Genomic DNA, 22,740 nt, shown 5'->3' with positions numbered 1-22,740 from the left:
CTAGGTTCCTCATATCCCCTTCCTCCCCCCCTCCCCTAATCTAACCCAATTTTTATCCAAATCTTCCTTCTTAAGGTCTGTTGCCTACTAATAAGTATGCAAACAGACATAACTGCAGGAACCAGGACAAGGGTAAGGAAACAGTGAGGTAAAGGAAAAGAAATAACCTGAAGGAGAAGCATAGCAGAGATTTTTAAAAGACTCTAATAAGGATCTTGGAAGTAGTACATAATCTATTAGGTGGATTGGTTGTACCTAATTCTATTTGAAATGTTTTTGTTTCTGGTTTTTATGGCTCCACATGGGCTTGAATTTCTTCCTGTTTCATGTCTGTTCCTACTGAGCCTCATGCCTGGCTTCTCCTTTGATTCACTTGTGAATGTTAGCTGCATGCAGGTCCTTGTCTTTCTACCCAACTTGACCATGAACTAGTGGGTAGGCGGGATATCAGCAGTGCACTGATGACTGTCTCAGATGATCTCTCCTGTTCTCTGGTTTTAAGTCTCACCTGTGTGCTGACATGCAGTTTTGTCCCTCTAGCCTCTCTTCATAAGTTCAGACTCTGTGTCTCAAAATCACCTAACATGTCCAAAACAGTATTCTTGACATTTTCCTTCCAAATCTGCCCCCTTACAATTTTTTTCCATCTTAAAAATTAAAACTCCCTTTGATCCAGTTGTTGGTTGAGAACTTAGTTATGGGTTTCTTACATTGAATCCCAGTTGTAGTCTGTCCAAGGCCTCCTTGGTTTTACTTATGGAAAATATCTGACACATTCCCCTTGTTTTGATACCATTTATCCCTAACCAAATTTCAGTTGCATCGTCTTTCACTTGTGTTACAACACTAGCCCCCAATTGTTTTTTATTTATACTCTTGTCACTGTATAATCCATCTTTCTCCTACTAGCAAAGTAGTTTGGTGTGTGTGTAGGGGAGGTGGTATATATGTCAGGGCCTGGGACCTGTGAATATTCTACCTATTAAGTCAAGCCTCTAACTTTTGGTTTTTCTGAGGTGTCTCACTCTTAGACTGGCCTTGTGTCTCAGGGTGGCCTTAAACTCAAGATCTTCCTGCTTCCCAGTTCTGGGACCAGAATAAGTGTGCTTGACCATGCCTATGAGCTTTTTCAAAAAAAATTTATTTATTTATTTATTTATCTATCTATCTATCTATCTATCTATCTATCTATCTATCTATCTATTTATTTTTGGTCTTTTTGAGACAGGTTCTCCCTTGTAGCCCCAGCTGGTCTGAAAGTCACTATGTAGACCAGGCTCACAGAGGTCCACCTGCCTCTGCCTCCCGAGTGCTGGGATTAAAGGCATGCGCTACTAAGCCTGGTGTGCTTTTTTTCAAAAATCATATCATTCCATCTCTGAATAAAACACTCTAGTAGCTTTCTACTGAGCTTAGAATGCATTCTAAATCCACTGCCAAGGCTCATAGACCCCATCATGTCATCATGTATCTCTTTCAGTATCTCTGGTCTCACATAATACCCCTATTCTAGTTCTGTCTCTGTTGTGATAAAGCACATTGACCAAAACCAATTTAGGGGGAGGAAAGAGTCTATTTAGCTTACACTTCCAGGTCATGGTCCATCATTGAAGGAAGTCAGGGCAGGAACTCCAGCAGGAACTTGAAGCAGAAATTATAGAGGGGCGATGTTTTCCAGCCTGCTCATGAGCTCATGCTTCATCCCTTTATACAGTCTAGGACCACCTGTTCACAGTGGCCTGGGAATGGTGCTGCCCACAGTGGACTGGGCCCTCCTATATTGGTTAGAAATTACAGTCCTCCACAGACATGTCCATAGGCCAATCTGATGTACAGTCCCTCATTTGGGACTCCCTTCTCAGATGCCTCTAGGTTGTGTCAGGTTGGCACTTGAAGCCAACTGGGTTAGCCCCTTTTCTTTCATACTGGTATTTCTCTTTCTTTAAATAAGATGAACTCAGAATATTTAGAGACTATACAAAGGAGTGATCTCTAATAGTAATGAAGTGAGGAAATACTGATTGATTAGTCAGTTGATTGATTAGTTGCTTGATTGCTTTGTGCAGTTGGGATTCAAACCCAGGCCTTTAGAACATGCTAGACAAGTGCTTCCCACTGAACTACATTTCCCATTCCTAGAAATCTAATTTTTATATTTTATGAACTGAACAGAATTGGCACTGGAGAGATTGGCTCAGTGGTTAAAAGCATTGTCTGCTCTTCCACGGGATCCTGGTTTGGTTCCCAGCACCAGTGGCTAACAACCATCCTTAACTCCAGTTCTAGGGAATTCGATGTCATATTCTGATATCCTTGGGCACTGAATGACACATGCAGACACAACACTCATACACAAAAAACTTTAAAAAATACATAAATAAAAATTTTAAAAATACATAAATAAAAAAATTTAAAGACCTGAACAGAATCAGCTGAAACTTTGGTAAAATACGGGATTGAGCTATCCATGAGACTGACAGCAAGGAAGGTACGTGTTGTAGTGTGACCAAGAGCAGCACAAAACTACAGGTTACTTGTTCCAGGATTAACCACATGTAGACATGGACTAGAGAATACTCAAAAGTGGAAACAGTTGTGTTATGACGGGGAAGGGAAAGAGCATTTAAGTACGTTATGGTGGAAAGTGAGGGAACATTCTCTTATTGTCTAAACCTTGACTTTGTTTTTAATATCACAATTATAAATGTTTCTTAGAATATTAAAAGAAACCTATTTTGGCCCCAAAGTACGTGGTGCTTATCAAGAAATGAACCAGCCAACAAACAAAAGACTTGCAGTATTTTTCTGAGATGCAGCTTTCCTAGCATAACGTTTTAGCCTCTCATGGAAATTGGAAGGGGGGGTGTGGGTTTATGTGTGTACATCTGTGTATGTACACATGTGTTTTAAAAATGACTTTTCATTTATCTTTTCTATTATTAATTACCTTTGAGAAAGCAAGCCTTTTTTGTTTTATTAAATTTTGTTGTATTTCATACAGAATATCTTAAACCATCTGAATCATCTTTATAGCCCCATCCCTACCACACCCCTCTCATAGCCCCCCCACTGGAACCCATATACTCTGTCCTGGGTATTAAGACCCACTGTGTCAAGTTAGTGTCTCCAGACATTCCCCAGTGCAAGTCCAACCACAGAGAAAGCAAGCCTTCTTGAGATAGTTATAGAGCAGCAAAATTGTGAAGTTCCTTAAAATATTACAAAATTTATGTTCGATTCCTGGGTTATTCTTTAAGAATTCAAAATATATTTGTTGTTTGGAAACCTCCTCAAGTCTTTTAAGGAAAGAGCTATAGGAAAATAAATTATAGAAAGTGCTGTAATCATTAGCTTTTCAAAAGCTAATACCTGGGGGCCTGTTGAGATGGCTTACTGGTTAAAGGCACTGCTGCCAAGTCTGAGGACCTGAATTAATTCTCAGGAACTCCACATAAAGGTGTAAGGAGAGAAACCACTGCACACAGTTGTCCTCTGACCTCCACATGTGCCTTGGCATCCCTCCCCATGCATATACACAATAATAATAAACACTGAACGAGTAGTAGTTAAGACCTGGATTTCAGACCAATCTAAGGACAATTGCTTGACCATCCTCAATCTAGTTCCTTATCTTTAAAAGGGTAGCATAAAATTGATTCTTCTTCTTGTCTTACTGAGGCAGCCTCCTGAGTGGTGGAGTTACAAGCATGCACCATCATATCTAGCTTGAAATGAATTGTTGAATCTCAATACTATCTAAAATGCAGTTTTCTCAAAATCAGATGCTTTTTTCCTTATATTGGTTATATCTGAATGGATGTATATGCTCAACTTTTTAATAAAAATGACTTTTGTGATAATTTCTTTAGTGTTATACCATAATTTTGGCTTATTTTTGGTTATAGAAGGCAAACAGGATGGATTACAATATGAGAAAAAGCTTGCACACACACACACACACATACATATACATATACATACTCTGCTATTTGTGAACTCTTATTTCAGTCAAACCAGCTTTAGATCTTGTTGCGTTGTATATCATGCAAAGTATGTGTGTAGACTTTGAAATAAGTATTGTAGAGTATAGTCAGCTCTGTTGATGGAGATCCAGCTATGAGGTTTTAGGAATCCTTTTGCTTATAATGTTTCATCTAAGCCCTTAGTGGAAAATGCACTGTTTTATTTCACTCTTCATCTGAGTCATTCAAGACCAAGGTTTCTTTTAACTTTTTGAAAGTCTGTAACGATACATTGTAACTGCCCCTCTCAACTTTCTTCCTTAACAGAGTTTTTGCCTGCCAGAGTTTTTGCCTGCATGCAGTTGGAAAATGTCTGCTTTTATGGGAGAGGTTCCTGGAATAAAAGAAATCCATTCATGCTGAACATGATGGTGCAGGCCTTTTAATTCCAGTACTCTGGAGGCAGAGACAGGAGGATCTCTGAAAGATGGAAGCCATCCTGGTCCACATACTAGTTCCAGACCAGTTTGGCTACAGGGAGTCCCTGTCTTAAAAAAACAAACAAAAAAACCCAAACCAAAACAAAAACAACAACAATAAGCTTACTAAGAGATTTGAACAAATGTGTGTGAATCTGAGGAAGAATAGGGCACTAGGAAAGTCTGGAAGGTAGGTGACACTTGAGCTGACCTGTAAAGAATTAGGCAAGTTTTATAGGCCTGGCTTGGGAAGGTCACATGAAGAATTAAGGGTAGAGTGACTTCCATATTTTTGAGTTCTAATTTGCAGATTACAGAGTGCTACAAAGAAATAGATTGACTTACTTCATAAACATGAACTCTTTTCACCTATTATCTATGGAAAAATAGACTGGAGTGGTTATGTTGAGCAGTTTTTTAAATTTTAGGAGACATTTAAGGTGCTGAAGTTGGAATGTGCCAAGATGGAAGATGTATGCAAAGCTGAGTAATTTGGCAGTCAGCCTAGTGAAACCTGCTGGAAGGAAGTCGTAAGGTCATAAAGAAGGCTGCAGTCACTTGAAAGAGTGGTGACAGTGGACTAAAGGAATGCAGGCAGGTGCAGAAACCATTATGTAGAATAGCATATGAGCTTAGCTTATTATTAGAGGGCATGAGGAGGTCAGGAGAGAAGGTGCCTGGGTGGCTGGGCAGATAGAGCTGCCTGAAGTAGACATAGACTGCCAAGATTGTTTCTCCACCCTCATACATTTATGTTCTTGGTGACTCCCTCTGTGGCTGAGTGCATGTAAGTTTTCTGTCTCCTTTTTTTGAGGCAAGGCTTCAATTTCATGGCTCAGGGTGTCCTGGAATTCACAATATAGCCTAGTGATGTGGTAAAATGTTAACTTTCTGTGCATAATTGGGAGATCAAAACCACTTTATTTAATTTTTTAAAGATTTACTTTTATTTTATGTGTATGAATGTTTTGCCTGAATGTATATATGTGCAACATGTGTGTACAGTGTCTGCAGAGGCTGGAACAAGGCATTAGATCCCTGGAATTTGAGTTGCAGATGTTTGTAAGCTGCCATGTGGATAACTGGGAATCAAACCTGTGTTCTCTGTAGGAGCAGTGAATGCTCTTAACCACTGAGCCATTTCTCCAGTCTCCCCAAACCATTTTATATAGTTTGTTTCTGTGCTTTGCTTAAAATTTACAAATTTTTGGTCTTTTTTGTTTATTTATTAATTTTATGTGTGCGAGTGTTATGCCTGTATGTATGTAAGTGCACCTGTGTTGTACAGTGCCCACGGAGGCTAGAAAGGGTGTTGGGTCCCCTGGAATTGGAGTTACAGTTGTTAGCTACCATTTGGGTGCTAGTATTCGAACCCTGGTCTTCTGCAAGAACAGCCAGCGCTCTTAACCACAGAACCATCTCTCTGGACCCTAATTTTTGTTCTTTTTTATTCTCTACTTTGTAAATAATTCATATTAGTTTCTCTTAGTATTACAAATGGAATCAAATTGAATTAAGGCATTTGCATTTAATATCTATAATAAATCTGCAGAGAAGATAGCTTAGACTAGGAATCAGGAGCAGAAAAATTCTTGAACAAGCCCCTTCAGGACACTGAAGCATTTCAGTTTCTGAATCTGTAAATAAAGGCTTCAAGTGAAAGAGTTCTTAAAATTTCTTTTTAGATCTAAGTGTTTGTCCTCTCACATCACTACAAAGTAGCTGACCTTTGTCCTTTTTTTGACTGGTATTTAAATCTAGTTTGTGATTAGTCATTACTGCTTTATTTGAAATACATTCAGGTTGGGGTCTGGCGGTGTATCCATGTCAAGCATCCATGACTCATTGAAGAATGTGAGCTAGCCTCGATGTGATTCTTTGCTTTTAATTTTCTTCTTAAGGTATTTTCAAGAGAAATAATTCCAGATTGATGGATGAAATTTTGAAACAACAGCAGGAACTTTTGGGCCTAGATTGTTCCAAATACTCACCAGAGTTTGCAAATAGTAATGACAAAGATGATCAAGGTAAGCGTGCATGGGATTGAATTGAATATGTAATGAATTGGATATGTAATGTGGCAAGATGAGAGTTTGCATTTCAGGGCAGATTTTTGTCATTCATTTTGCTCTATTAGTCTTACTGTCGATAAGTTATCTGGCTAAAAGATAATTTTCAGAAGAAAATAACAATTCAAATTATAGAAAATAAACCTGTGTTAAAGATTTTATTTAACCAGATTTTATAATTGACTTAACAGAGAAGCCAAAGAATAGATAAATTTATACATCAATAAATTAAGTGAGTATGTAGATAAAGGCAAAACTGGTTTTTCTGTCGAATAATAGGAAAGATAATAGAAACTCTACCTGTCTAGAAAGGACATGTCTATAGATAATAATTTCCCATTTTCAGTTGTCTACTATTATTATTAGTTATAAAGTAACTCCTCTAGACTCAGATAAGGTATATAAATAGTATACCTATATTCCATTGCAACACAGTTTTTATTCTAGTCTTTACTTTTTTCTCTTATGTTACACCGAATTGTGTTATGATTACAGATGGAATTTTTAGGTAAGTAAAACTTGTAGCTAACCTATAATTAAAATTCCTATTTTGTAGAAGGTTTACTCATAATACAAGGTTATTTTTAGGATGTGGAGAAGGCAGTCTATGAGAACACATAGATGTGATTTTGGTCTGATTCTACTATTTCATAAAACTGATTTTGAAAGAAATGTTGAAGAGTGTGTTTTAAAAACTATCTTGTCTGTTGTTTTTCTTCTAGTTTTAAATTGCCCTTCAGCAGTGAGGGTGCTGTCTCCAGAAGATGGAAAAGCAGATATTGTGAGAGCTGCTCAGGACTTTTGCCACTTAGTAGCCCAGCAGCAGAAGAAATCCACAGAATTGGATGTAGATATGTTAGAAGGTTTACTTAGTAAGTCATACATGTTTTCAATTTTGTCCCCCCAAAGATACAGATGAAAGAGAATATTTAGGTTCTTTTCATTGGTTTTTACTATATCCCTTGTAATTCTGAAATTTAATTTTGTCGTTGTTTTCAGTTAATAGTACTCAAAAACATAATTGTTTTGTAATACTGATTCTGTATCCTACAACCTTGCTAAAATTCACTTGCTCTTTTTGGAGAGGTATAACATTTCCTAAATATGAAGTCATATTGTCTATGAATGAAGATGACTACACTGCTGTGACTAGTCACAATTTTATATGGTGATATCTCTTTTTTAAAGATTTATTTCTTTTGAGGGCCTGGAGAAATGGCTTAGTGGTTAAGAACATCGGTTGTTCTTGCAGAAGGCCTGGGTTTGAATCCCAGAACCCACATGGCAGCTAACAACTGTCTGTAACTCCAGTCCCAGGGGATCTGACAGCCTCTTCTGACCTCTGTGGGCATTGCACGACAGGGGTGCACTTACCTACATGCAGGCAATACTATTATGTGTACACATAAAGTAAAAAAATAAATTAATTTAAAAAAATTTGTTTATTTTTCTTTTGGGCATATGCATGTTTTGCCTGCATGTATGTATGTATGTATGTATGTATGTATGTATGTGCATCATGTGTGTGCCGGTGCCCATGGAGGCCAAAAGAGGGCATCAGATCACCTGGAACTGGAGTTATAGATGGTTGTGAGCCACCATGTGGGTGCTGGGAAGTGAACCCCGGTCTTATGCAAGAGCATCCAGTGCTCTTTACCAAGCTATCTCTTCATGCCCCTAGAGGTATTTTTTACATTAATATTAGGTTATCATAGAAAGTAATGGGTTTCATCATGGCATCGTCATACTGTGTCTTTGTTCTCATCTGCTCCCTTCCCCTACTGCCCGCCCTCAGGCCCTCCCCTTTCTCCAGCTGGTTCCCTTTCTTTCCCCAGTCAGTCTCACTTTCTACTTTCTTACTACATGTGTTTCAGTACTTTCTGCATTTTGCATCTCCATGAGAATCTCCTCCTCTCTCGTAATTCCCTTTGTAGTTTTGGGACCTACAAAGACACACATAAATAGGAATGAAAGCATGTGGTCTTGTCTTTCTGAGCCTGATTTATTTCACTTAACATGATTTCCAGTCGTGCCTGTTTTTATATATTTTAGTCTGGCTTCCTCTGTCAGTCTAAGTCTGTCTAGTGGTCACCTGGGACTTGCTTGCAGGCTGTACTCAGGCACCTTAAGTTTGTAAGACTTAAGTGATCTGCGTGGAACTTGAAAGTGCACTTTATTTTTAAATCTTTTAGTACTTTATTTTTATTTTATGTGTATGAGTGTATTACCTGCATGTATATTTGTGTTGTGCAATGCCCACAGAGGTCAGAAGAGGGCGTCAGATATCCTGGAACTGGAGTTATGGAATGGTTGTTAGCTGCCATGTGGGTGCTGGGAATTGAACCCAGGTCCTCCGCAAGAGCAGCCAGTGCTCTTAACTGCTGAGCCATCTCTCCAGCCCCCTGAAAGTGCACTTTATATTGATACTAGTTCTCAAATCTTTTTAGCTTTTGCTTTGTAGTTTTTCCTGTACCCTAGCCCCTTATTTTGTCCCTCATTCTTGAATAGTTTCCCAGTTAGCCATAGATATACAGGATTTTATGTGAGCCTTCCCTTCTAGAATCTTCCTGTTAGGTATCAGGCCACTGAGCTGGTAGCACCTCAGACCAATAAAGCTGTGAGTTTTCCTCCCTCTTTGGATTTCCTGCTTGGAGCTTGCAGACAATGGAGTGTCATTGTTCTCTTCCTGCTGCCTGTATCTTTCAACTGTAATTTCTGCCCATGTCATTGAGCAATAGGAGGCCATACCACATGTGTGCTCTTAGCTATGTGTTCTATAAAGTGCTACTCTTCACAATTGATTAGGGGCAGAGGTGTGTGGGTTGGGAGCAGTCCCAGACAGGAAGGCTATAGACTCTTGGTGTTCTTAGCTCACACACCGGTTAGTTTTTATCTTTTGTGCTTTTAAATGATAATCACCTGCCTTTGGCCAGTATTCACAGCCTTTGAAAGCCTGCTTTTGTTTAGCTATTTTAACTTTTTTTTTTTTTTTTATGGAGAGGACTTGTCAGCTTCACCTCAGGAGTTTTCTTACCGTTTTTTTACTGAAGAGAATTGCTTTGTAGGTGGCAGAGGAATGTGTGTTCTGTGTAGTTGATTTGTTCTAGGAACATGGATTTAAAAAAAATTTTGTTTTAAAGTTGGGATACACAACAGTGGGTCTTATTACAATGTTTTCCATATATGTCCAGTAGAACTTTTAAAGTGACTTAATCATGGAAATAATTTCTCAGTACTATTGCTGGACAGGCCTGCCTAATCCAGTCTCCTTACTTTTACCCCTATAACCCCCTTTTAGTTTCAGTGTTGGGGATCAGTTCTGGAGCTTTCACTCTACCATCACTGACCAATCCCCAGCCCTGATCTCTTTACCTGACATTGAAGAACTGAGCCTTGGATAGACTGCGTGACAAGAATGTTGTGACAGAACTGAGGATATTGGAAACTGTTAGAATGTGGATCTCTTGGATTATAGTATCCTGTCTGTTATACCAATGCCTTCAAACTTTATTTTAAATAGTTGAAACTGCACATAACTTTTTTGTTTTTTATTTTTTCCTTCTCCCAAGGCAGGTCTGTTGTTAATAGAGATAAAAAATGTACGGGGCTGGAGAGATGGCTCAGCGGTTAAGAGCACTGACTGTTCTTGCAGAGGACCCGGGTTTGATTCCCAGCACCCACAGGGAGGCTGCAAACCCTCCTTTACTCCAGTTCCAGGGGAATCCAAAGCCCTCTTCTGACCTCCGTGGCATTGCACGACATGGGTGCACTCACATGCAGGCAATACACTCATACACAGAAAATAAAAATAATAAAATATTTTTAAAAATGAACATGTACTTATTGAGACCAGGGTACATTCTCCATTTCCTCCTTAAGGCTGCTTGGACTCTATGGAACCCTGAAAACATTTGTACTGTATAGCAAGGAATTGGATTTCGGGGTACTTCTCTATGATAGAATAGAAAGAAAGAAGGAACTGGATACGTTTTAGATTATTTTTCAAAACATTTTATTCTGTATGTTGAGTGTTTTGCCTGCATGTATGTAAGTATACCTGTGTCAGGCAATTGTGGTCAAAAGAGGGCATCAGATTTCCTGGAACTGGAGTTACAGATTATTTTCAACTGCCATGTGGGTGCTGGGAACCAAACCTGGGTTCTCTGTAAGAACAGTCAGTGCTCTTAAACTACTGGGGCATCTATCCAGCCCCAGATAGATCCCCTTAAAGAACTTTTTCATTTCTAAAGTCACTCATTTCTGGAGTCAGTATCAGCAATTATACCCCACGAATAGTACCTTTCCCAGGGCACCAATAGAACACTTAAAAAACAAAGAGGCTTTAGGGTAAGAGTTACGTTACCTTCTTTATTTGGTAATCAGTACAGATAAATGGGCTTTTGAGAAACTTTCCACATTTGGAATGAACATAGATATTAAAGTTGACAAATGGGGTTTGTGGGGGGCGGGGGCAGGAGTGGAAACATACTGCTAAAGCTGAAGGGAATATGTATATGTAAAGCCATTTTAACTGGCAGATTTTTGCCCTTTTTTTTTTTTAAATGTGAATGGTATATGTTAATTTCACGTGTATGTCTTTATTTCCAAGAGTCACATGGTTTCCCTGATCCTGATTTAGTATTGAAGTTTGGTCCTGTGGACAGCACATTAGGCTTTCTTCCCTGGCAAATCAGATTGACTGAGATCATGTAAGTAACTAAAAGCGTACTGTCTTTGTTCCTGGAGCCTAGCACTGTACTAGACCTGATATGGGAGCTCCCAAAGACTGTGCTCCTGACTGGCAAAATGAAGTTGTGGAAATGAATTAGACAGAATACAGTATGATTGTGCAGATAGATGTTGGGCGTTGACACAGATTATCTTAGGGGCTCATCGATAAGCACTATCTGAGAGCTGGAGTTGTTGATTCTACTGAAAAAATATGAATCATCCAGGTATATGATATTGAGAGAAATTTTGTATTTAGAATAAAAGTGGGACTTAGTGGATGATAGAGCAGTGGTGACCTCAGAAGATTTATTTGGCTGGAATGATCAGACTGAATTGGATTGGAGAAAGGATGAAATAAAAAGGCAGTTGAAGAGGCTGTAGTCATAATTTTGGGAAGAGCACAGTAAAGAAAATGAAATTTCTTATTGTTTTGTTTTGTTTTTGAGACAGGGTCTCACTATGTACCTTAACTGTCCTACTATGTAGGCCAGGTTAGCTTTGAACTCACAGAGATTCACCTGCCTCTGCCTCCCAAGTGAAAGTGACTTATTTAGACAGGGTTTATAAACTTTTTCTGAAAGGGCCAGATAATATCTTAGGTTTTTCAGGTTATACAGTGTTTTCCTGCTGTCTTTCACTCTTACAGTTGGCTGACTGAGTGCAACTAAGTAACTGCAAACAGTCCATTAACAACAGGCTATTACTGTTACTTATAAAATGGCTTGTTAAGTTGGCATGGTGGTTCATGCCTGTCATTCCTGCTCCTGAGAGGCTGAGGCAGGAGGAACAGAATGTCAAAGCCAGCTGGGCTACGTTGTAAGTTCTGAGCTAAAAGTGAAAGAAATTCTTGAAAACAAACAAAAGACAGACTGCTTGTTGACCCCTGATTTAGAATAAAGGAGAGACTTAATAGCCTTAAGTATGTTGAAATTCTACATTGTGGATGGAAAAGTGCTACAAATCCTATGTGCCATGAAAAGAATTTACCAAGTATGATTTCAGCCTAGCACTTTACTTACTGTGATAAAACTTAAGAAATGAAATGCCTCCTAAGTTTAAGCTAAATTGACTGGAAGAATTCGAGTGTTTCTGAGAGATTATTTCAGGTGTCCTTCAGGTACTAAGAAGTTGAGAGGTGGTTTAGAGAAAAGACTGTTTGACAGCAGGTAGATCTTGAGGCTTGACTGTAGCTCAGTAATGTGGCTTTGGGAATTTAATTAACCTTTAATTTTTAAATGGACATTTTAATGAAGCATTTAGGATTTAAACATCACAGGTGACAGATAACTGGTGCAGAATAGGCTATCCATATTCCTGTGTCCATATGTCTTTCATAGCTCTCACATTTTGTTGAGTTTTGTTTGTATTTTTGTACTGTCTACCAGACTGAGCACTGTGATGTCAGAAGGCATCTCTTGTCCTAAGATAGGCCCTCTAAGGAGCAGGAAGGGAGCTTCAGAGGCCCTGAGGGTAGTGGCTGCAGTGCTTTTTGAAGAGTGGTAGGTGGGCCAGTTGAGAAAATGTGGAAGACAGGAAGGTGGGGGGTTGAGGGGAACATGAAGCAAGCTTTGGTAAGAATGTCATTAAATGTGTCCTGAGGATCATCATTTGAATAGAGTGAGTAAACCAAGGTCACCAGTAGAGATGGTTATTATTTGATGTTAGGCGATGATGAGGACTCAGGAAGTTGGTTTTTTGCTTCAGAATTCCTGGCTGTCGGAGGAAGCCATAGCTGAAGAGCAGCACAGGGGCTAGTAGGAGCTCTTTCATAGTAGGGTTTTTTTCTTTTTTTTTCTTTTTGTGATTCATGTGACTGGAACTCTGAATGTGACTCTCGTAACCTGACCATGTCTTTGGCTCTGTTACAACTTGGAATTTCTAAACCTTGTTATGAAGCTGTGTAAATTAGAGATTTTTTTATATTAATTATTGAAAAATTATTTCAAGTATTTTAAATAAAGGGAACCTTCTAGTTGTGTGTTCACTTTATCTTTAGCGAGCTTCACAGTGTAAATGTTCCCTTAGCAGTTGGTAGTGGTGTTACATGGTCATTTATTGGCCGCTCACTGTGTCACTATGTGTGAGTATAGTGCAGTTCTCTGGCTGATATTAAGCCTGGCTTTCAGAAACCGTTAAAGAGTATTGGCTTTGCTATGACCACTCAGAGTTCTTAATGTGAATTTGAGTAGATCCTTAATACATAGATTTAATAGATTGTGAGTCTAACTCACTGTAGGTGGCTTTTCTTTTATAGAGAGGGCAGATTATTTTTTGCTTGAACTGTCTCAATGAGTTTGAAAGTTTTATGAGAAGATTGTCATATTCTGTTTATAATTTACTTTTCTCTGCCCTTAACCTCTTTTTGGTCATCATTCTCCAATTTCCTCCACCAAATTACAGAGTGTCATCTAACTGTTTTTTTCCCCTTGTGTTTTCTTTCCAGATCTTTGCCTTCCCACCTAAACATCAGTTATGAGGACTTTTTCTCTGCCCTTCGTCAATATGCAGCTTGTGAACAGCGTCTGGGAAAGTAGTGATTCCTGGCTGCATAATTTAATTTCAGGCTTTTGGAGAAAAGGACCCAAGTGACTCTGATGTTTACAAAACACCTGTAAAACCCTGTATACACCTAGATCATATTCCTCATAATTTATCAACAAACACAAAAAAGTGTCTTACTTGAGAATGAGTGTGTGTGTTGTGTGTGTGTGTGCGCGTGCGTGCGTGCGTGTGCGTGCGTATGGAAATAAACTTATAAATGGGGACGCATTGGGGAATGGAGTACATAGGCTTGTAGTTTTGAGCAAATAACAGCAATGTTTTCAGAGCTGAGATTTCAGATTTAAAGGCTTCAGCTCCTGCTACTTCCCGTTTTTGTGGGAGTAGAGGGAGTGATTAAAGCTGTTTTAATTGTCTGGGGGTAGGGGGATGGAGGTCATTTTTTTTCAGTCTTTCCTAGTGACCAAACTTTAATTTTTATGAATAATATATTGACTTATTAAATGGAAGTATCCTCATTTTGAGGGACTTCAGAGGAGTGGAATTCTGTGTTCACATACTGAAAGCTTGCTTACTTTCAGAGCAGAGAGATATCTTCAGATTTCCATCCCTTTTCATTTCTTCGTTATAGAAAGTAATGTGACTTGAGAGTGTTGCTCTGATGTTTGTGTTCTGGGTTACAAAGAAACCCAGAACATTTGAAAAAGAAAATATTGAAGTATAGAATATAAAAATTTTAAATAATTAGGCAGTCAAAAAACAAAAAAGTTGAATAACTTAAAATCTTAAATGAAAATTTCCTAAAGTGCGTCTTGATTTTCTTGTTTGTGTGATGAGCAGTCTGCTTATAGTACACAAAACTGGTTTAAAAAATATTTCCATTAACTTTTTATTTAAACATTTGAGAAAAGTCACCAAGGCAGCTCTTTTCCTCAAAAGTAACCTGTTCCTCTTTTGAGTAAAACCTGGAATTTTTTTTCCCTTTAGTAAATCTCAAGGTGACGTTGCATAAATGATTAAGTAGGATTGAGGCCTGTATTGCTGAAGTCTGTAAAAATAATTTAACTTAATCCTTCGTGTTCTCTTATGTGATAGAGAACTCATTCTGTTATTTTTAAAGTAAGTGATTTCTTGGTGGATGTTTAATATTTTCCCATACTGCTAATCCTTGGATGAAAACCATTCTTCATATTTGATGGTTAATATTCATAAAAACTCTTTAACAAGTGTACAAGAGTTATGTACATTCAGAATAGAGTAGTTTAAATACTAGGCCTCAGAAATCTGAAAAATAGCAAAGAAGATTGAATTTGGAAAGTGGTCTGGAATGACTTGTCAGATTCTAAAGTGACGAATAAATGTTTCAACTTTGGATTATAAAACCCCGTTTATGATTTTTAAAATACTTGAAATAAAAATGATTAAAGTAAAATTTGTCCAGTGACATTACTTTGCACTTCAGTTTTTTGTATGAATTTTTTAAAAGTCTTAATTTATTGCCAAAATTTTGTGCGAAGCTACAGCATATCTAAACGTTATTAGAGAATTTCCCATTTCTGTTCCCTTGTACTGTGGCCCATGTCCCATTGTCGCCGCCCCCCACCACCCCCAAGAGGATAATTTGAGACAATGTTTTTCATTAACATGGTAGATATAAATGTCATTTATAGATATTGTGGGATAGGTACAGCTTTTGAGAGTTAAGTTTAATAGACTTAATTAAATAAAGGAATTTAAGGTTTGTTAAAATGATGTTAAAGAAATTACCCATTGGCCTAGCACCAAAGTCCCTAAACTGTTGAGTTTTTGTATCTCCTTTCCATTTCTTACTAGTACATGCACAGCAAAACAGGTCTATAGCCCATGACCTAAATCTGTTGTAGTCCAAGGAAGAGAGACTTAAACAGATAACTAAGGCTTTTGAATTCAAATTTAGGAACCAGAATCTTACAGAGTTCAACTGCTAGTGCAGTCCCTACAACTTGAATGGCATTAGTCTTTCTCTAATTCCTGCCAAGATCATCACAGTTTGTCCATCATCAAAACTCCCAAGCAATGGAAATTTTAAAGAGAATTGTGTATTTTCACGTGTATTGAAGGATATTCTTTAAATTGTTTCTTCTCAATGCTCCCCATAATGAAAAAACTACCAAATTAAATCTCCTTACAGATGGCAGTTTGGAGTGCATAGAGTTGGAGGGTTTGAAGTCCATTCCCAAGTCTGGCTGTGGATCGTGCATCTGACTGGTTATTTTTGTGAAGTTGAAAGCCGATTTTAATGTGAATAGCAAATTCTGGTGTGTTGTGACTAAAGCTTAAGTATGCCTGTTTCGACAAGAAAATGTTATAAATCCTGAACAGTGCCAAATACACTGTGCATATCTATGATTTACCTTTTGAATGTATGTTAATTAGCTCCCTTCTGTGCGATGGTCTCATGCTTAGAGTTGTTTAAATCCTTGTGATGTTTGGTATGGCTGTAGACTTTGGCAACATGTAAATAATGTGTACAGCAAGTTTTTATGATTAAGCAATCAAATTTATTGAATTTTATTATTGAAAGTTGAAACAATATGTATGAACTAAAAAAAATCAATAAAAGAATATACTCTTTTCATGGGCTATAGTATTATGTGAATGCTATATTCTGAACATTTAGGGACCACAGAAGTGTAATGAGAAACTTGCTTGACTAGATAGCAGAATTATCTTTTAGATAGTATGCTCTTGATTGGAACATAATCTCATTTTTACCAGGTTAGACATTTGCAGTCTTAACGTTTGTTATTTTTTTTAAATTTAATACTAGAGTGAGATTCAGCTTTGCCATTGCTAGAATTGTCAGTAATTAAAATCTGAATTTTCACAGAATATACAAGTGGTCATTTAAAAATGTAAATGAGTATCCTCTTAAGAAGGACTTCAATAGTTCTTTTTAAACCAGAAAATTGAAAGGTAAGAACTATGGTTTGTCTTGTGCAGCATAGGATATATTCACTTTCTAACTCAAGAACTAATTATAAAACAGCTTTGTATGCAGTTTTCCTCTAAAACCAAGACTATCAAAGGTCATATTTTAACTCTGGTTAATAAAACTCTGCCTTTTCTAAAAATTACCATAGTAAAGCTTAGGATACTTGGAAGGAAAACTCAGGACATGTGTCAGCAGTTGGCTAGATCTTAACTGATATCTGTAAGCTGATAAAATTTGTGTAAAAAGGAAAAATGAAAAAGAATTTGCTTGAAGCTAAAACCAAGACTATCAAAGGTCATATTTTAACTCTGGTTAATAAAACTCTGCCTTTTCTAAAAATTACCATAGTAAAGCTTAGGATACTTGGAAGGAAAACTCAGGACATGTGTCAGCAGTTGGCTAGATCTTAACTGATATCTGTAAGCTGATAAAATTTGTGTAAAAAGGAAAAATGAAAAAGAATTTGCTTGAAGCTAAAAGTCATTTATTATGATAATAATTCAAAAAGAGGATTTAGAAAAATAAAGGGAAAAAAAAAAAAAAAACCTCGATTACATTTTTTGGTGACAATCCTTCCAGGATTTTTTTGTATTTTTATTTTAAAAATGTATGCTGCTATATCAGGCTTAATAAAGAGATTCTTTTGAACTATACACTTAGAAATTGAGAGTTTTTCTGTTTTGTATTTAATTATTGTGTGGATACAAATATATCAGCCTGTAAGTATTTGAAAATTATAGTCTACATTGAGTTTAATGAGTATTTAGTCTTTGTCCAAATTCTTTAAGTAATTATATGTTCATAGTTTTCTTTCCATCCTATAAGAGTTCAGAGACTATAAATTAATTTTAGCATTTTGCATCCAGAGGATTACAAAGAAGAAAACTTTAATGTCTGCTGTTGACCATCTTTTTTTTCAGTACTAGTAATTTAAGTTGCTATTGGGAGGAAAAGAAAAGTCTGAGCAAAACAAAAGTACTCAGAAGATGGGTAAGTAGTGTCAGTCTAATTCTGCACTTTTGTGGAGTAACATCCAAGCTCTGATGATGACTCAATAGCTTTATTTTTTAAGGGTTGGGTTCTAGGAGCCCTTTGGAAGTATTTGTAAGTGGGATTTACTTAGTAACAGCTATGTGCAATGGTCATATTAAATATCTAATGGAGAAAAAATATGGGTAATGGTAATAGTAACAGTAACTGAGTACTTCTGCAATAGATACCAGATAATTTGAAGGAAAATAGGACATCAAGAAAAATGTAGAAACTACTTACCTGGATATGGAGAGTTGGACATAGGATTTGTCTAGTGCTTTGTTTCTCAAAGTGATTTTTGCTCCCCACCCCCCGCCCCCACCACGGACATTTTCCAATAGAGACATTTTTCATGGAAGAGGAGATTGCTAGTGTATTTACTAAGACAAAGATGAAGTTAGACATGCTATCATGCACAGAACAGTCCTCCTAACTGAATTTCCCACCCTTAAAGGTCACTGGTACAGAGTCTGAATCTTTGGTCTAATGTGATTTCTAGAGTTTTTGGCACTTTTGTTTGGAGCAGTAATACTAGATGTTGCCCAAAGACAGCCGCAGGATTTTTTTAAACAAATTTGTTGAGGATTTGACTCTAGATTCATTTATATAATTAAACTTGCATGTTTAAATTATATGAAATGCTATTTCTACTTCTGTGTTTTATTCATTATATTTACATTTATCCATAACATTTTGCACCTACAAGTTTTCCAAAGCCTGTTGACTTCTTGTCTTGAGTTTTTGAAGAAAATAATGAATTACCCATTGTAAAAACATTAAATTATGTTTCTTGTCATTCTTCCTGTAGGGAATTGTGATTTCTACAATGAAACCACTTACATTGTTCTTTAAAGTGCTCTGTGTTTTGGTTTTTTTTTTTTTTTTTGGCCACTATTAACTCCTCTAATTTTTTTTTTTTTATTATTGAGCTTTTTAAATTTCATACATTTCCCAATCAAATCTAGATCTCCTCCCCCATCCCCCCCGCCAAACCCCATGCACTCTGCCATACATGCCAAGTCCTATACGTTCAGGTGTTTGTACCCAAATGTCCTTCAATTGTAAATGCATCACTGGAGTCTAGTCAGCGCTCGACTACACCAGTGCCACAGGCTCACATGAGCAAGCCTCCAGTGGCCTGGAAGCCACCACCTCCCTGTGTTCATGAACCAGCCCTGGCTCTTATAATCTTCCCACCTCCTCTTCCATAATGGTCCCTGAGCTGTGGGTGTGTAAGGTTCCATATAGGAACCTCCAGTTTCTTATTCTCCAAACTTGGCCAGTTGTGGCCTTCTGTGTGCATTGCACTCTGCTGTACAAGGAAGCGTCACTGGTGAGAGTTGAGGGGTGGATTAGCCCTCTCTCTACCTCTTATTCCACTATGTTCCATGAGACTTAGTTGTAGAGATCTAGCTGCAGATGTGTCACCTGAGTGTCTCCCAGACTTACGTTCTCTGTGTCTAACCAGATGTGCAACTCTGCAGTAGCCTCCATCTGTTGCAAAAAAGAAGTTTCTTTGATAAGTGCTATACAGCATGCTTCTCTGTAAGTATAAGGATCGCTATTTAGCATATAGTAACAAGTTTCATTTGTTTTGAGATATGGAAGAGATAGGGTTTCCTCCAGGATCTATGTCCTCTCCTGCTTTGTGTATTTGGCTGAGTTACAGAGCCACCCATGAGATTCCTCCCATTGAGAGGGCTTTGAGTCCAATTAGATAGCTGTTTTTTGGGTATATGCCCCTCTGCACCCCCCAGATAACAGTGCCACTACTGCACCAATAGAGGTAGTTTGCCATGCTGGTAGCCTTGGTTATTAGGCTTCAGGGCTGGGATGGACCATTGATTGTTATTCTCCCTTGGCAGTTTGCATATCATCATCATCTAGCGTTATGACAGCCAAACGTCTGTTGGAAAGTCAGTTCCCGCTCCATTTTTTCAAGTCTGGTACCCCAAGTATGCCCTTTCCTCAACAGCAGGGTTTTATCTACTTGTTCTGGGAAATAACCAAGAGGTTTGGCAATATCCTGTGTTACTTTAGGAGTCTCCTGGACCATCTCCACCTACCACTCTAAGGGAGGTCTCTTCTGTCTGGCACTACATTCCCTGCCAAGCAGCTCCCAGATATACAAATGCATTAATGTTCAGACACTGTATGTGCATTTCTCATAGGGTTTCGAGGACATCACTTTTCCCTCTTTTCTCCCATCTGGCTTCCCTCCTCTCTCTAGTCACAGTGGCCCCATTATCCCCACCCTCCCCCAGTACCTCCTGATTACCCCCATCCTTCCTCTTCTGATTTTCCACCCTCCCCTGCACCATGGCCTCTTCCATGTCCCTCTCTCCTCTCCTCCCTACTGATTACTCCCACTTTTTCCTTTCCCTCAGATAACATCTGTTCCCTGCTATCCCCCTTTCAGGTTCTTTCTTTTCCTTTACCTCCATGTATCCTTTCCCTTTGCCTGGCACCTGGTATTATATCAGAATTTATATACTCACATGTAAGGCTTTGGTGCTACAATCCAAAAATGAGGGAGCATATACGTTGCTTGCTTTTCTGCGTTTGTGTGACTTCACTTTGTATAACTCTCTAGCTCCATTCATTTCCCTGCAAATTTCATAATTTCATCTTTTACTGCATTTCTACTCCATTGTGTAGATGTACCACATTTTCATTAACCATTTGTCAGTTATGGGACATTTTAGTTGTTTCCATTTCTAAGCTGTTGTGAAAATAGCAACAAATGGATGTATAGGTATCTCTACAGTATAATGAGTCCTTTGGATATATGCCAAGGAGTGGTATAATTGAATCATATGGTAGGTTCATTTTTAGGTTTTTGAGGGATCTCTATACTACTTCATAATGGTTGCATAAGTTTGCATTCCCACCAGCAGCAAATGAGCGTTCCTCTTTCTCCACATCCTCTCCAGCATTTGGAGTTTTTCGTTATCTTGATTTTTGCCAGTCTGACTGGGGTAAAATGGAATTTTAAATGTGTGTGTGTTTTAAATCAAAGCACTACTTTATTAGATGAGTTGTTTTATACAATATGAACATCAATATAATTACAATTATAAAAAAATTTTTATAACAAGGATGGACTGATTTTTCAGATTTCCAAATCAGAGTCAGCTGTACATTTACACAGAATTGTCTTTGCATGAAGCCCAAAAGGGAACAGCATAAAAATGAGTGTTTCTGTAGCCCCTTTATTTTTGCTAATCAACAGTTTGTTTAAAAAAGCAACTGCAGGTTTGTTACCCTACCCTAAGGTCTGAGACAGTAGGAGAGTCAAAGGTGTCATGAATTCACCTGTAAACAACTTTATGCCGGAATATCAGCCAGTTCTGGAGGAAGTGGTGCCTTGGGATGCTTACTTTCAAAGTGCTGCTTGAAGGTCTTGGGGTCTGGCATTTGTGTCCTACAGACTGTGCAGCAGCCTTCTGGTCATGGCCTTGTTTCTTCTTTTGTCCAACTTGCTTTTAGGCATTTTTCTGCTGAGACTGAATCTTATGCTGTCCACGAGCCATATCCGGGCTGGGACAGGCTGGCCATCAGAGAGACTGTGCAGAGCAGCAGGAGGAGCAGGGAAGGAAGGGGATAGCAACCCCAGCACTGCCTTGGCCGCCCCCCCCCCAACCAAGGAGCGGGGAAAGGAGAGCCAGCAGCACAACAACTGCCCTTAAAGTGGTTTTTATCTGCATTTCTCTAATTACTAAGGATGTTGAACACTTTTTAAGGTGCTTCTTAGCCATTTTTATTTCTTCATTTCAGACCTGTTTAGGTCTATTGCCCATCTTTTTATTGGGTCGTTTATTTTCTTCTTTCTTTCCTTTTTGAGTTCTTTGTATGTTCTGGATATTAATCCTCTGTCAGATGTGTAGCTGGTGAAGATTTTCTCCCATTCAGTGGGTTTCCTTCACTTCCTTTGTTATTTTGCTGTACAGAAACTTTGTGATTTAATGAGGTCCCATGTACTGATTATTGACCTTTGTGCTTTCCTATGCCTCTGTCTTGGAGGGTGCTGCCTATGTTTTCTTCTAGCAGTTTCCAAGTTTAGGTTTTATATTGATGTCTTTGATCCATTTGGAGTTGACTTTTGTGCAGGGTGAAAGATAAGGGTCACGTTTTATTCTTCTGCAGGTAGAGATCCAGCACCATTTGTTAAAGATGCTGTCTCTCCTCCATTGTGTGTTCTTAGCACCTTTGTCAAATAGCAGATGGCTGAAATTATATGAAATCATGTTTGGGTCTTCTATTGTGTTCCATTTGATCTACATGTCTCTTTTTGTGCCAGAACCATGCTGTTTTTATGACTATAGCTCTGTAATATAATCTGTGACCCCCCCCCCCAGCGTTGTTCTTTTTGTCCAAGATTGTTTTGACTATTCAGGGTCTTTTGTAATTCCATGTGAATTTTAGGATGATTTTACAAGCTCTGTGAAGGATGCCATGGGTATTTTGGTTGGGATTGCATTGAATCTATAAATTGCTTTTGGTAAGATGGTCATTTTCACAATATTGAGTCTTCCAATCCATGAGCATAGTAGGTCTTTCCATCTCACAGTGTCTTCAGATTTTTGAAATTTTCTTTGTAGAGATCTTTAATGTCTTTGGTTAGGTTTATTCCTAAATTTTTTTTTTTTTTTTGAGGCTATTGAGAATAGGAGGGATTCCTTGAGTACTTTTTCTGATTACTTGTTATAGAAAGGCTACTGATTTTTGTAAGTTGATTTTGTATCTTGCCACTTTACTGAAAGTATTAATTCTAACAGTTTTCTAGTAGAATTTTTGGGATCTCTTATAGTGTCATATCATCTGCAAATAGGGATAATTTGACCTCTTCTCCAATTAGTGCTCCTTTAATTTCCTTCTCTTGTCTTTTGCTCTTATAGGAGTTTCAAGCATTATATTGAAAAGTGGAGATAGTGGACAGTCCTGTCTGGTTCCTGATTTTAATGGGAATGCTTCCAGTTTTTCCTCCATTTAGG

The 22,740-nt window shown here is 38.0% G+C and overlaps 1 protein-coding gene and 1 pseudogene across 1 annotated transcript in view; one reads left to right on the top strand and one right to left on the bottom strand.

The window, feature by feature from the left end:
• Positions 1–16,353, top strand: part of Nus1 (NUS1 dehydrodolichyl diphosphate synthase subunit) — a 25,240-nt gene extending 8,887 nt beyond the window's left edge. Inside the window, exons 2-5 of the mRNA XM_008835783.3 lie at positions 6,343–6,468; positions 7,233–7,382; positions 11,120–11,219; positions 13,685–16,353. Of these exons, the coding sequence (XP_008834005.1) occupies positions 6,343–6,468; positions 7,233–7,382; positions 11,120–11,219; positions 13,685–13,775 (467 nt within the window). The 3' untranslated portion in view covers positions 13,776–16,353. The remainder of the gene's footprint in view (positions 1–6,342; positions 6,469–7,232; positions 7,383–11,119; positions 11,220–13,684) is intronic.
• Positions 16,354–21,055: 4,702 nt separating this feature from the next.
• Positions 21,056–21,279, bottom strand: LOC103736318 (annotated as a pseudogene).
• Positions 21,280–22,740: the final 1,461 nt, after the last annotated feature.

This window comes from Nannospalax galili, unplaced genomic scaffold (assembly GCF_000622305.1).
Source record: "Nannospalax galili isolate Female #2095 unplaced genomic scaffold, S.galili_v1.0 scaffold417, whole genome shotgun sequence".
NCBI lineage: Eukaryota > Metazoa > Chordata > Mammalia > Rodentia > Spalacidae > Nannospalax > Nannospalax galili.
The sequence above is the reverse complement of the archived record's forward strand: the minus strand, read 5'-3'. Positions and strand labels throughout refer to the sequence as shown.